The 14,742-nt window shown below is 46.4% G+C and overlaps 1 protein-coding gene across 2 annotated transcripts in view; it reads right to left on the bottom strand.

Moving 5' to 3' along the window:
- LOC106610846 (cysteine-rich motor neuron 1 protein) overlaps nucleotides 1-14,501 on the bottom strand; it is a 50,909-nt gene extending 36,408 nt beyond the window's left edge. For both annotated transcript variants that reach the window (XM_014210476.2, XM_014210477.2), the window contains exons 1-3: nucleotides 13,756-14,501; nucleotides 5,955-6,116; nucleotides 5,555-5,728 (exon numbers count right to left, since the gene is read on the bottom strand). In XM_014210476.2, coding sequence (XP_014065951.1) covers nucleotides 5,555-5,728; nucleotides 5,955-6,116; nucleotides 13,756-14,044 — 625 coding nt within the window. In that variant the 5' untranslated portion in view covers nucleotides 14,045-14,501. The remainder of the gene's footprint in view (nucleotides 1-5,554; nucleotides 5,729-5,954; nucleotides 6,117-13,755) is intronic.
- Between the last annotated feature and the right edge of the window lie 241 nt (nucleotides 14,502-14,742).

Raw genomic sequence — 14,742 nt, 5'->3', positions numbered from 1 at the left:
CCCATATTGTCAGATCTCCAATGAGATTGGCCCAGGGAAAGTAAGTGAGAGAGGCTGAGCTTTTATGATGCTGAAAGGGCTGAACAATGTCTGAGAAAAGGGGACTGATTCTTTTCAATGGGCCATTGTCTACAACAGAGCTGGCACAGAATGCATGGGAGTGGAAGGATGGCACAACTATGGTTCAAGTTGTATGAAACAGGAACAAACGGGCCATGAGGGGAGCTTCAAACAGAGTTAACGGTCTCTGGATCAGCCTTAGAAGACACTGAACATAAAACATGATTTGAGCTGCTACGCTCTGCAGCTGCCCAGTTTGTGGCAGTTAATGCTGTTGAGTTACGCAACAGTGTTGGCCATCTGCTCGTGTTTACTTACCGACGACCAGGAAAAGCAGAGGCTGGTGATGTGATCTGTGGCCAGGCTAGAGCTGGAGAGCTGGGGCAAGGGCTGGAGGGCAGAGATGGATCTGAGGCTGGCGGCAGGGGCTGGGGCTTGGGTTGGGGCAGGGCTTGAGGGACGGAGCACGGTAGGGCTCGAAGGGTTGGGGCTGGGGCGTGGGAAGAGTTGTGGTGTCTGGTGATCAGGGCTATAAGCTGACTGACTCGGAGCAGTGAGAGGAGACAGTGATCCCAACTCGCCTAGCGGAGACGCTCTTTGCCTGAACCGCCACACAAGCTGTGTTTTGTTTCCCCTCTGAAATTAATGCCATGAGACACACACACACACACACACACCCGCACACACACACGCACCCACACACAAACAACACACACACTTGGACATGAGCAGGCTCGCTGGGCGCGACAGGGGCTGTAGTTTCCGCAAATGACACACAAACACAGAGCGAGGAGAGATCTAGCACCCCTGCCAGCTACTGGCAGTCTGGAATGGCGAGTAATAGCAATACCACAAAGAGGCTGCAGCCAAGTAGAACTAACGATGCTTTCAGGAGAAGGACCCGGGCGGGAGGGAGTGTGGTGCTACAGGTGGGCCAACTCCGTAGTACCGAGTTTCATTTGTACCATGGCATCATGGTGGGCACGGCTCCCGTGTCTGACCCGCATCAACTCCACTTTCTCTCTTTTTCCTCCCTCCACTTCCTCCCTTTTAAAAAGTACTCATACGATTATACTAAACTTCAATACTGCCCCATTTTTACAAATGATGTATACAAACACTAGGAGCAGTTCCATACGAATAGAATTCTACAGTATTACATTGCATGTATTTAAGTATTGTGTTGTTGCAGTGGGGACAGTAACATTAGTACTCTCGAAAAATGATACTTTAAGGAAAATGGCTTTAAATATTTATTTATTTTTATGTTTAGCTCACATAATATAATTTAAACTTATGAATTAAGGTGTCTGTATTATAATACATGGGGCAATGTAGACATTAATAAATGCATTTCTATAGCTTCCAAAATACCAACATGGAGGAACGGTGGCTTCAAAACAGTGTGTCAGTCACCTAGTATATACAGTACCAGTCAAAAGTTTGGACACGCCTGCTCATTCAAGGTTTTTTCTACATTGTAGAATAACAGTGAAGACATCAAAACTATGAAATAACACAAATGGAATCATGTAGTAACCAAAAAAGTGTTAAACAAATCAAAATATATGTTACATTTGAGATTCTTCAAAGTACCCACCCTTTGCCTTGTTGACAGCTTTGCACACTCTTGACATTCTCTCAACCAGCTTCATGAGGTAGTCACCTGGAATGCATTTCAATACGGAACATTTCAAGAACTTTGAAAGTTTCTTCAAGTGCAGTTGCAAAAACCCTCAAGCGCTATGATGAAACTGGCTCTCATGAGGACCTCCACAGGAAAGGATGACCCAGAGTTACCTCTGCTGCAGAGGATAAGCTCATTAGAGTTACCCGCCTCAGATTGCAGCCCAAATAAATGCTTCACAGAGTTCAAGTAACAGACATCTCAACATCAACTGTTCAGAGGAGGCTGCGTGAATCAGGCCTTCATGGTCAAATTGCTGCAAAGAAACCACTACTAAAGGACACGTGTTTCTTGGGCCAAGAAACACCAGCAATGGACATTAGACTGGTGGAAATCTGTCCTTGGTCTGATGAGTCCAAATTTTCGATTTTTGTTTCCAACCGCTGTGTCTTTGTGAGACGCAGAGTGGTTGAAGAGATGACCTCCGCATGTGTGGTTCCCACCATGAAGAATGGAGTAGGAGGTGTGATGATGTGGGGGTGCTTTGCTGGTGACACTGTCAGTGATTTATTTAGAATTCAAGGCACACTTAACCAGCATTGCTATCACAGCATTCTGCAGCGATACGCCATCCCATCTGGTTTGCGCTTAGTGGGACTATAATTTGTTTTTCAACAAGACAATGACCCAACACACCTCCAGGCTGCGTAAGCGCTATTTGACCAAGAAGGAGAGTGATGGAGTGCTGCATCAGATGACCTGGCCTCCACAATCCCCTGACCTCAACCAAATTGAGATGGTTTGGGATGAGTTGGACCGCAGAGTGAAGGAAAAGCAGCCAACAAGTTCTCAGCATATGGGGGAACTCCTTCAAGACTGTTGGAAAATTATTTCAGCTGAAGCTGGTTGAGAGAATGCCAAGAGTGTGCAAAGCTGTCATCAAGGCAAAGGGTGGCTACTTTGAAGAATCTAAAATCTAAAATATATTTAGATTTGTTTAATACTTTTTTGGTTACTACATGATTCCACATGTGTTATTTCATAGTTTTGACGTTTATACTATTATTCTACAATGTAGAAAATAGTAAAATAAAGAAAAACCCTTCAATGAGCAGGTGTGTCCAAACCTTGGACTGGTAGAGTATATAACTGCATTTCACCCATATTAACCTTCTGAGGTCAGCCATGAGGACCAGCCCATGGTTGGGAGTTTAAAGTTTAAAGTACATTGATGTAACGTGATATACAGTAGTTGTGCAAAACAACCCAACGGATTACATCCACCTTCCGTTTTCCCAGATCTGCTCTCTGTAGGCCATTACAATATTACATCATATGAGCAACATGAATCAAACCAAAGTATTAGTAGCTACAGAACATGTCCCTGTTCTGAAGGCCACATCGGGAAACTCCTTGTGCCCAGCAGCTTAAAGCCTTATCATTAATCAAAGTCATAAAAGCACACACCGGGCCGGAGAACTAAGCAGAGACACCAGGCCATTTTCTGCACTTGACACAAATAACTTGTTAAGATGGCTTCCTTGACTATCCCTAGCCAGCTCCCTATCTGGCTCCCTGGCCTGGCCTCCTTCTCTTCCACTAATCTGATCAATCCTCAGAGATTCTGTCTAATACTTCCTCCTTAGCGACACATGGTGCCTGTGTCAATGTCACCTCACAGCACCCATCATGACATTGACCGCCGTTTGAAGTCCAACAACGTGCGTCAGCATGCGGAAAGTACATATATAAAGAACCTTTACAGATACTAAGAGATGGCTGATGGTGATCAAGCGCTGCAGACAGTGAAGTAGCAAATTACGTTTGCGCCCCAAGTCTTCAAACAAACAGTAAACAGGAACACCAGTCAGGATGGTCGGCTCGCCTCAGAAGGCTACTCTACAATCTCAACATGAAGAGCCAGTCCCAAACCACTACCATGTGTAAATGTACAGACAGAGGATGCTATGTTCAAATACAGGGCTGAAAAAGTGCTTAAAGTACTGGCAATAATTTTGCTTTCTTCTTCAACTGTGTGTGAAGAGGGGTCGGAATCACTGTAAATCTCATGCAGCGAAACCAGAGCTTATATTATATTTAGACATCACACGCTAACGGACACATTCATACCGAGCTAAAGCACTACTTGGTGAGATGGGTAGGCCCACGGCCCCTCTAAAGTCCCTGCCGCTATGCTAGCAGGAGCACTGCAACCAGGGTTATTCATCATAAAAAAAGCACTGACGACAGACAGCAAGATCTCCACCGAGCCAGTCAGGCAAAACAAGTTAATTATGACTGCCCTGAACACACACACACACACACACACACACACAAATAAACCCGTTACTTAATGAGCGGCTGTTGGAAGGGTGTGTGAGGAGTGGTGAAAACCCATAGGCTGCTAAAAAAATGTTGTTTACTGTTTTCAGTGTTGTCATTTCACGCTGTCGTCCTCTCTTGGCCGTCCTTGACAACAGGAAGTTGCGAAATGCAGCAGTCGACTAGTGTATATTTTTCATAGTGACACAGGAGAAGCTAATGACACTCTCTCTCTCAACAATACAATATGAGCACAGTTTCCCACATGTCTAGAGGGATTTACTGAACAAATTTGGCTTAGGAGAAATATCCAAATCCACAGCCAAGGGACTGTGAATGCTCTGCAACAACCCCAACATTTCTTTGTAGATCTAATAACCTCAGATAGGCCTCTATGGCACATCACCAGCTACACTACTACAGCTACACTGGCTGCTCTACCCCATACATCATTATATTATCAGGAATTATACAGATTTGCAACAACAGATTTTTGCCATTTCCCAACTGAATTATCCAATAAAAAAAAAAAGAATGAAAGTACAAACATAATCTGATGTGGCAAATCTAAAACAAACTTTTTAGTTCTGGATCTAGTCAAATCAAATCAAATTGTGTTTGTCACATGCGATGAATGGTGCCTGTGTAAACTTTACCTTGAAATGTTTGCTTACGAGCCCTTCCCAACGATGCAGAGTTAAAAAATTATAATAAAAATATGAATAAAAAACATGGAAATGTGCTCAGTACACTGACGTGAGTCCAGCCATCTGGCACAATGTGGCTGTATAGTATTATAAAGCAACTAATGATAACTAACACAGCGAGACAGAGAGAGTCTCTGAGTTCACTCACTGGCACTTTTTCAATGAGACCAATGTTCTTCATACGTACAGAGAGAGCTGCCATATTGGCTTTATGCATCTCTCTCACAGTTCTGTCAAAGTGGCGAAATAGAACCCACCTCAATAACAATTCTCACTTAGAAGTGCCAGTCAGAGAGTCAGCTACATGGATCCTTACACATGGCCTCTCTATGAACCACATTTAAACAAACAGCCCATAATAGTCACTCTGGTACCTGAGCTCTGTGGAGTTCCATCTTCCTCCTTACTCAGGGCTTTAACCCTGGACAGGGACAGCATTCAGCCAACACACTATACTGTTACACTTTACAGCCTGAACACTGTGTAAGCAGATTTATAACACTTCATATTTCCACAGTGCATTCTCCTCATAACATAACTTCTCTCTGCCTTTCTGTCTGTCTCAGTGTTGGCATGGAAAGGACTTTGAAATAGACTGACTGGTTGTCAACTACACCTCTGTGATTTTTCACAGGTTGTGCTGAGATCAACTCAAATAGAGATTGTGTAAAAGACAGCAATACAAGGATTTTGTAGGATAAAAAAGGTCAGATCTGTTTTGGAATCTGCATCTACATTTTGTTCACTGTATCTGCTACTACATCAGCCCACTTTCTGCAATATGACTTGAGCAGTTGTTGGTTAGTTTTGGGTTAGTTTTAGGTTAGTTCAAGGTTACCTGCGGCCTCCTGGCACTGGCTGCGGTTGATGTAGGCGAAGTGGTGGTAGCAGCTCTGGGACTCACACACACAGCCCTGTCCTGTCAGGTTGCACCCAGAAAACATGCAGGCTGGGTTGGAGGGGCCCACAAACTTCTCCCTGTGCCTGTCCCGGTGCTCATGTCTACGGCTCTCTAAAAGAAAGAGAAGAGGGGACAGGACATAGTTAGTCATCATGAGTCACTGACAATAGCACCACACAGATCCACACTGGGGCACCCTCATGCAAAGCCTGAGCTTGTGTGTCATCACTAAGATATGTTCCTAGCGTTAGTCACCAGCGTTCAACATCTGATACGGATTAGCAACGTTCAAAGGATTGCATTCTTTGCCCCTGACTGCTAGTTGCGGGAGATTCACCTGTCTTGCCGGCCCTCATGCAGGATTCCATGTCAGGGTAGGAGAAGGAGCCCAGGCAGGAGTGACGAGCGTCACACACACACATGGCCCCCGCTCTGTCACAGCCCGTCTGCAGGGGGCAGCGCTCATCCTCCAACCCAGCCTCCGGGCTGTCAGGCAGAACTGTGGAGAAGAGGAGACATGATATTAGAGGAGAGGAGAGAACAAGAAGAGAAGCATCATCAGAGTGATCCAGCACAGCGTAGTGGGGCCTGGGCTGCATCAGAGCGACCCGGCGCAGCATAGTGGGGCCTGGGCTGCATCAGAGCAACCCGGCGCAGCATAGTGGGGCCTGGGCTGCATCAGAGCGACCCGGCGCAGCATAGTGGGCCTGGGCTGCATCAGAGCGACCCGGCGCAGCATAGTGGGGCCTGGGCTGCATCAGAGCGACCCGGCGCAGCATAGTGGGATCTGGGCTGCATCAGAGCGACCCGGCCCAGCATAGTGGGGCCTGGGCTGCATCAGAGCGACCCGGTGCAGCATAGTGGGGCCTGGGCTGCATCAGAGCGACCCGGCGCAGCATAGTGGGGCCTGGGCTGCATCAGAGTGACCCGGCGCAGCATAGTGGGGCCTGGGCTGCATCAGAGCGACCCGGCGCAGCATAGTGGGACCTGGGCTGCATCAGAGCGACCCGGCGCAGCATAGTGGGGCCTGGGCTGCATCAGCCATCCCTCCCTGATCTATTCCTGCCCTACATATCGTGCCATAATACCGCTGTTGAGCTGATGTGTTTGCTTTTGTTCCACAGCGAAGGGCCCTCCCAGGGTTCCCCTCTGCTGGCTGTACTGATTCCTCCTCTGCTCTCTGTGTGCCACCACCTACACCATGGCCCATGCCAAACCATGTGATTAGTGTTTCCTTTTAAGGTTAAAAAAAAGTGCCTGTCCCTCATTTTAAGGTGAACCCTGTTATGCCAACTGAACTCTTATTTTAATACGGTGAGACTATTATTTTTTATTATTATTTACTACATAAGAAACATTGAACATCTGATAGTCAAATCATGGTGTAAAAGCAGGTGAGCTGGTTCTATTCTTTTTGGCCATTTTCTGGTGTTTTGTGGTGGAAAAATGAGTGGGTCGAGCATGACACGTCAACACTGTTACCCATAGATAGACAGGCTAGAAATAAAAATTTTTTTAAAAAAATCCCTGTTGCACACAACAAGCTTCCAATCCCCCCGTCACAAGGGGATTTATGGATGATTTAAGATGAAATCGTCAACCCTGTTACGGTCAACCCTGTTACGGTCAACCATGTATTACGGTCAACCCCGTTACTTTATTTGTCACTTAATAGTCACTTACAGTAGTATTTTATTTATTTAACCTCTTGAGATGGGAAAACATGTTTTCATTAAGGTGAACATGTGCTCATCATGACAGAATGTTACAATTATGTGAAAGGAATAATTCACTAACCACAAGGGACTGATTTCGTGGAATGACCCAGCTCCTCCAGGCTGAGCTCTACACAAACACATCTAATGACAATGCTGGGTGGAGGGTGGAGGGGAGACAGGGCCCCTCTCACCATGTGGCTTAATTACCACCAAACCCCTGGGATCAGAAGACCCACCACGTCAGCTGCCGGGGCGAGCCCCCCTTTCTGCTCCTCAGGGACCCCCACAGGGTGGCTCTGTTCATGCCTGATGCAGTGCTGCCTGCCACAGAGTAAACAGGCTCAAACAGAACACGCCACAGCACAGTGCTCTGCTCCTCTCCTCTCCCTCCAACGGCTTAGCCCCTGGGCCTCAATCAACAACGTAAAGACTTGATTACTGCTTATCAAAATATGCTGGCTTCTCTCACAGACACATTTAGAACTGTTGTAGAAAATGAGTGCCTGAGCAGTGCGATGGCTATACTTTTCATTCTTTCCTTTCAGAAAGGGAGGCCTTGCTTTCATACTCTGCTATGAGCCAGGAGACAATGCAGTGATGATTCATTAAATATGATGGTGTATGAATGAAACATCTTGGCTGGCTTTGAAGAAAATACTTAAGAAAAATCACGTTGTTAATTTATTAATAAGAAACAGAGAATTGTGTTATTAGATGTTGAGGGAAAACAGGGATGAATTTCTAATCCTTTCAGAAGTGGTCCTTGAAGTAGAGCTCTCTGTATGTAGCCTATAGTGGTCACCCAGACTAACCCATGGCTCTCTCTGAGGTGTTCATTCTGGAGCTCGAAGTGTGAATGTGGCCAAACAGAATATTTTTCAGAGACTCTAAAAGTGATTATTTCCAGAGTTAAATATTGGGTGGCAGACAGTCATGGTCTCTATGAGCTAAACCAGATTAGACATTGGGGAGAGTAGAGGGGGGAGGATGAAGTACCCACTACCCATATTATCTTTGGCTTGGCCTTGAAATGTCATCTCATAGAAAACTCCTCTGTCTATCAGGCAGCCTGGGTAGACCAGCCAGCTGGTAGAGAGAAAGGACAAGCTGGCTTTTCAAACAGACCTCTACTGCCTCGCCAAAACTCTTCTTCATTTCTTGTCACTTTTAAATGATCCACACCTCCAACTTTTTTCTATCTCTGGACTTTTCTGTGCTTAGGAGAGTATTTGTACGTGGCAGTCATTGACACTGGGTGTCTGAGTCTGTGGGATGTTTCAGGAGTAGGAGGCAGGAGGTAGACAAAGCATAATGAGAGGATGGGGGGGGGTGAACCTTTAATTACTGTAGCTAATGATTAGGTTGACCCTCAGCTGGCCTGGCCTGGTCCTGCTCTGACTCTGGCCAGGGCTTGGATCACAGCTGGGTCTCTGGGGGAGTCCTCTCAGCCATGGAGACTGCTTGTCTTGGCATCTGGAGCTGCGATGGGAAAGTTGACCTCTGAGACCCTGTGGCTGATAGTGGGCTAAAAAGGAAGTCTTTGAAATATTAGATAATGCTAGAGGAAGAGGGAAGTGGACAGCATGTGAAGAAGTACTGGACAAGACGCAGTGTCCAGTCTGTGCTCTTGAGGACAGACATTCTGTGAGGTGGTATGTTAGTGCTCTGGAGAAGGTGGGAGCTTTGAAGAGAGAAGAGGGGGCACTAACACAGTGAGACAGCTAAAACAAAAACACCCTGGCCAAACATTGATATCACTCAAGTGGTGCAATACCCTTTGGGGGTGAAGTTAGTTATCTACATGTTTGGATTCACAGGCAACTTTCCCTAATCACAGCTGTCATAACAATAAACAACCACTTTATTGTTAAATGTGCAACCAGAGGGGAAAAAAACTCTAGACCACCTTCACTCCACACACAGAGATGCATAAAAAGCTCTCCCTCGCCCTCCATTTGGCAAATCTGACCATAACTCTATACTCCTGATTCCTGCTTACAAGCCAAAACTAAAGCAGGAAGTACCAGTGACTCGCTCAATAAGGAAGTGGTCAGATGACACGGATGCTAAGCTACAGGACTGCTTTGCTAGCACAGACTGGAATATGTTCCGGGATTCTTCCGTTGGCATTGAGGAGTACACCACATCAGTCACTGGCTTCATTAATAAGTGCATCGATGACATCGTCCCCACAGTGACGGTACGTACATACCCCAACCAGAAGCCATGGATTACAGGCAACATCCACACTGAGCTAAAGGGCTCCCGCTATGCCCTCTGACGAACCATCAAACATGCAAAGCGACAATACAGGACAAAGATTGAATCGTACTACACCGGCTCCGACGCTCGTTGGATGTGGCAGGGCTTCAAACCATTACGGACTACAAATGGAAGCACAGCCGCAAGCTGCTCAGTGACACAAGCCTACCAGACGGGCTAAATAACTTCTATGCTCGCTTCGAGGCAAGCAACACTGAAGCATGCATGAGAGCATCAGCTGTTCCGGATGACTGTGTGATCACGCTCTCCATAGCCGATGTGAGTAAGACCTTTAAACAGGTCAACATTCACAATGCTACAGGGCCAGACGGATTACCAGGATGTGTACTCCGAGCATGCGCTGACCAACTGGCAAGTGTCTTCACTGACATTTTCAACCTGTCCCTCACGAGTCTGTAATACCAACATGTTTCAAGCAGACCACTATAGTCCCTGTGCCCAAGAACACCAAGGTAACCTGCCTAAATGACTACCGACCCGTAGCACTCACGTTCGTAGCCATGAAGTGCTTTGAAAGGAGGGTCAAGTCTCACATCAACACCATTATCCCAGAAACCCTAGACCCACTCGAATTTGCATACCGACCCCAACAGATCCACAGATGATGCAATCTCTATTGCACTCCACACTGCCCTTTCCCACCTGGACAAAAGGAACACCTATGTGAGAATGCTATTCATTGAGTACAGCTCAGCTGGGACTAAACACCTGCCTCTGCAACTGGATCCTGGACTTCCTGACGGGCCGCCCCCAGGTGGTAAGGGTAGGTAACAACACATCTGCCACGCTGATCCTCAACACGGGGGCCCCTCAGTGGTGCATCCTTAGTCCCCTCCTGTACTCCCTGTTCACCCATGACTGCATGGCAAAGCATGACTCTAACGACATCATTAAGTTTGCCGACGACACAACAGACCTACAGACCTGATCACCAACAACGATGAGACATCCTATAGGGAGGAGGTCAGAGAACTGGCAGTGTGGTGCCAGGATAACAACCTCTCTCTCAACGTGATCAAGACAAAAAAGATAATGTGGACTATAGGAAAAGGAGGACCGAGCACGCCCCCATTCTCATCGACGGGGCTGTAGTTGAGCAGGTTGAAAGCTTCAAGTTCCTTGGTGTCCACATAACCAACAAATTATCATGGTCCAAACACACCAAGACAGTCGTGAAGAGTGCACGACAATGCCTATTCCCCCTCAGATGACTGAAAAGATTTGGCATGGGTCCTCAGATCCTCCAAAATTATTCAGCTGCACCATTGAGAGCATCCTGACTGGTTGCATCACTGCTTGGTATGGCAGCTGCTCGGCATCCGACCGTAACGGACTACAGAGAGTTGTGCGTGCGGCCCAGTACATCACTGGGGCCAAGCTTCGTGCCATCCAGGACCTCTATACCAGGCGGTGTCAGAGGAAGGCCCTAAAAATTGCCAAAGACTCCAGCCATACTAGTCATAGACTGTTCTCTCTGCTACCGCACGGCAAGCGGTACCGGAGTGCCAAGTCTAGGTCCAAAAGGCATCTTAACAGCTTCTACCTCCAAGCCCTAAGTCACCTGAACAGCTAATCAAATGGCTACGCAGACTATTTGCATTGTCCCCCCATCCCACACCCATTTTTACGCTGCTGCTACTCTCTGTTTATTATCCTTGCATAGTCACTTTACCTTACCTTTACCTTTACTTTACTTTACCTTTACCTCTAATTTTATTGTTGCTCCTTAATTATTAGCTATTTTTCCATTTTTCTTCTTCATTATTATTATTTTTTGACTTCAGTTTATTTCAGTAATTACTTTCTTAAAACTGCATTGTTGGTTAAGGGCTTGTAAGTAAGCATTTCACTGTAAGGTCTGGACTGGCCTGTTGTATTCGGCGCATGTGACAAATACAATTTGATTTGATTTGATTTTAAGTTGAAAACTGTCCTTCAAAATGACTGCACTTAATAGACAGTATGCAAATCCAGTCCAAACGTCGTCATAAGCTTACACTTACTGGATATTTTGCATTCTGTTCAATGTCAATTGTACCAAATATTTTCTCATTGACTGTACAGGTTTGTCTACTACAGACATCACATGAATACTTGGTCTACTTCCTTCGACCTCCATCACTCTTCCATATTGACCACCCAGAACAAGGAGCAGAGAGAGAAGCAGGGATCAGAGAGCGGAAACATTTACCCCCTACTCCTGATTGCGACCCAATCACTTTAATACCCTACCCCTGGCATGGGAGGGAAATCCCGGATCAACCCGGGCCCTGTGAGGTGTTTATTTACCCGCACCCAGCCAACTCTGCTGGGGGGCCACGTGCATGTGCTGGGGCCCACCGCTAAGGGACCAGAGGCACGACTCAATCATGGAAGCCATTCATTTGAACCCATTCAAAGATGTTAATTTGACAGAGGATGTAGCTGGGGGTATGAAAGGGGATTAAGGCCTCTGAGCACAACCTTAACTAAAGCCCAATCAGGGACACTGTCTCCTGGGACACCTAGGGTCAGAGACCCCCGGACCTCCAGACCCCACAGCGTGATGATGGAGGGCAGGGTCATGTAGATCCGGCCCCAACGTGGGACTGCTTTCCCTCACCTCTGCTAATGTCAGTCCCATGCAATCCCTTTATTTCAGTCTGGATAGAGACCAGGTGAGGGACTGATTGGCAGGGTGTTTGATGTGATCCTGACCATGCCCCATGCCCACCTCTCTCAGGGGGAAACTCCTGTCCTCCCTCACCAACTGTGTAAAGAGCTAATCTTGGCTAGAACACATGCACGCACACACACGCGCGCGCACACACGCGCACACACACACACACACACACACACACACACACACACACACACACACACACACACACACACACACACACACACACACACACACACACACACACACACACACACACACACACACACACACACACACACACACACACACACACACACACACACACACACACACACACACACACACACACACACACACACACACACACAATGGTGATGGATGGGTAGCCTAGAGGCCCTATAAGAGATTTAGAGAGCCAGCCTCTGGAGTATAATCTTCCTGGGAACCAGGGATATCATGTGCACAACAGCTTTATAGACTGTTAGTATACAACTGGTATAGGACATGGGTCTAATAGGAGGGAAGGCAGGGACACTACAGTGTGATTCATGGTAAGGTCATTCAGATAAATCTGCCAATTTTGCCTTGACCCCAAGGGAGCCCTCAGAGCCACATCACAGGCCCACTGATTGTGCAGCCACATCACAGCAAAACACTTTCTACAAGGACTGCCAATCTGTTTCAGGATCAAATTAAGACAGAGTACTTGAAGTGTACATGCACAGTTACAGTCAACATATTTCCCATTGTTAAGCCGCCCATGCTTTTTAAATATTCATTATTGTTTAATCTCAATTCAATGACTTTTTAGAGATGTCAGGTTGGGCTCTGGCAGTAAAGTCTGCACTCTAGTAAGACTGACGTGGAGGCATGCTGCCAAAGCTGTTGCCAAACCTATTGTCATGCCTGCAAGCGAAGAGAGCTGGAGTTTAAATGGGGAAAGTGAACAGTCTATCTAACATGAGATGTCCTCTGTTGGCAGTCAAGAGCTACTTAAACCTTGAAATCTGGTCCAACCAACCCACTGAGAACAGAGACAATGTTAACACAGCACAGTCAATAGAATCATGAACTGGCCTGCACACTGTAGTGTAGCCAAGCCAAATGACAGTAATCACTTACTACGGAGATGAAACGTTTATGCCCTGAGCTGAGAGTGATCTTGGTGAACAATCGTGTTGTTGGAACCTCAAAGCCAAACCTCCTATTCTTCCATCAATCAATAAGAAATGATTTCCTAGTAGCCTTACTATAAAATAAAGATGTTTGTACCACTCTAGGTTATGCTGAACAATCGTGTTGTTGGAACCTCAAAGCCAAACCTCCTATTCTTCCATCAATCAATAAGAAATGATTTCCTAGTAGCCTTACTATAAAATAAAGATGTTTTTACCACTCTAGGTTATGCTCACATTTCAGAATGGGAAACAATACCAACATTTAATTGGGACTACTTTATTCAAAAAGTGATAAAAGTCTTATTTTAGGCTACCCACCTTTACAAACTCCTATATCAGGGAGCGTTGCAGCTCCCGTTTGGCTGACAGCCGCGCAGGTTAGTCCTAAGGCGCAGTAGCCTAGTTCCCAGTCCTCGCCGCCGCACGGCTCCCACTCCAGCCGGCTACACTGGTCGCAGCATCCGCACGGGTCCTTGGCTAGAGTCCGGCCGCTCTCGCAGGCTTTCGGCGGACACGTCCGGATATCACAGGGCTTACATTCATGAGCCATCAACACACGCACCAGAATTGAGAAATGCAAGAATGTGACCAAACACTTACTGAACATATTTCAAAGCTGATGATGAGTCCAACAAGTTCGGTACGTTAAAAATGTTAGCAGACTATTTTCTTCTGTCAAGTGAATCGCCACATGAAATCCGCGAGGTCCGTTGGATGTTATTCCAGAATGTAAAAGTTGCCGTTGAAAAATGAATAAAAAAAGTTGTTGGTGCCTGCGCTGTCAGTACATTCACTACAACAGACTAGGCAGTATACAGCCCAGTCTACAATAGCCTACCGTGGAAAAGTGAACGGATGCTGCAGGTCTGGTCTCTCCGGTAGAAGAGATGCCAATAGGTATGTGTACTTTCAGTGTCGTTTCAATTAAAATAATATTATGCTACTTTCACGCCGCGATCTACGACATCCACTGCGCGCGTGTGTCTGTCTTCTGCGTTTGGAGAGGAGTGAGGATGCCCTAACACCAAAACACGGGGATGCAATCTGAGACCCAAATTGACATTACAGGCACATAGAAATGAGCAGCACCCCTTCCTCTTGACTGACATGGACGCCACCCAGTCACAAGTAGCGAACGGAGGGAGGATTTGAATTTAGATATCCCCTAATCGTTCGGCTGGTCCTCTCATTTTGTTACGCAATAGGTATGTATTCTCAATATAACCTTGACAGTCCGGTTGAACATAATGTTCTTTCCACTTTTACTTTTCTTTTATACTTTTTAACTTAATGACAAATGCATAG

Source organism: Salmo salar, chromosome ssa09 (assembly GCF_905237065.1).
Source record: "Salmo salar chromosome ssa09, Ssal_v3.1, whole genome shotgun sequence".
Lineage (NCBI taxonomy): Eukaryota > Metazoa > Chordata > Actinopteri > Salmoniformes > Salmonidae > Salmo > Salmo salar.
This window is presented reverse-complemented; position numbering and strand designations above follow the sequence as displayed.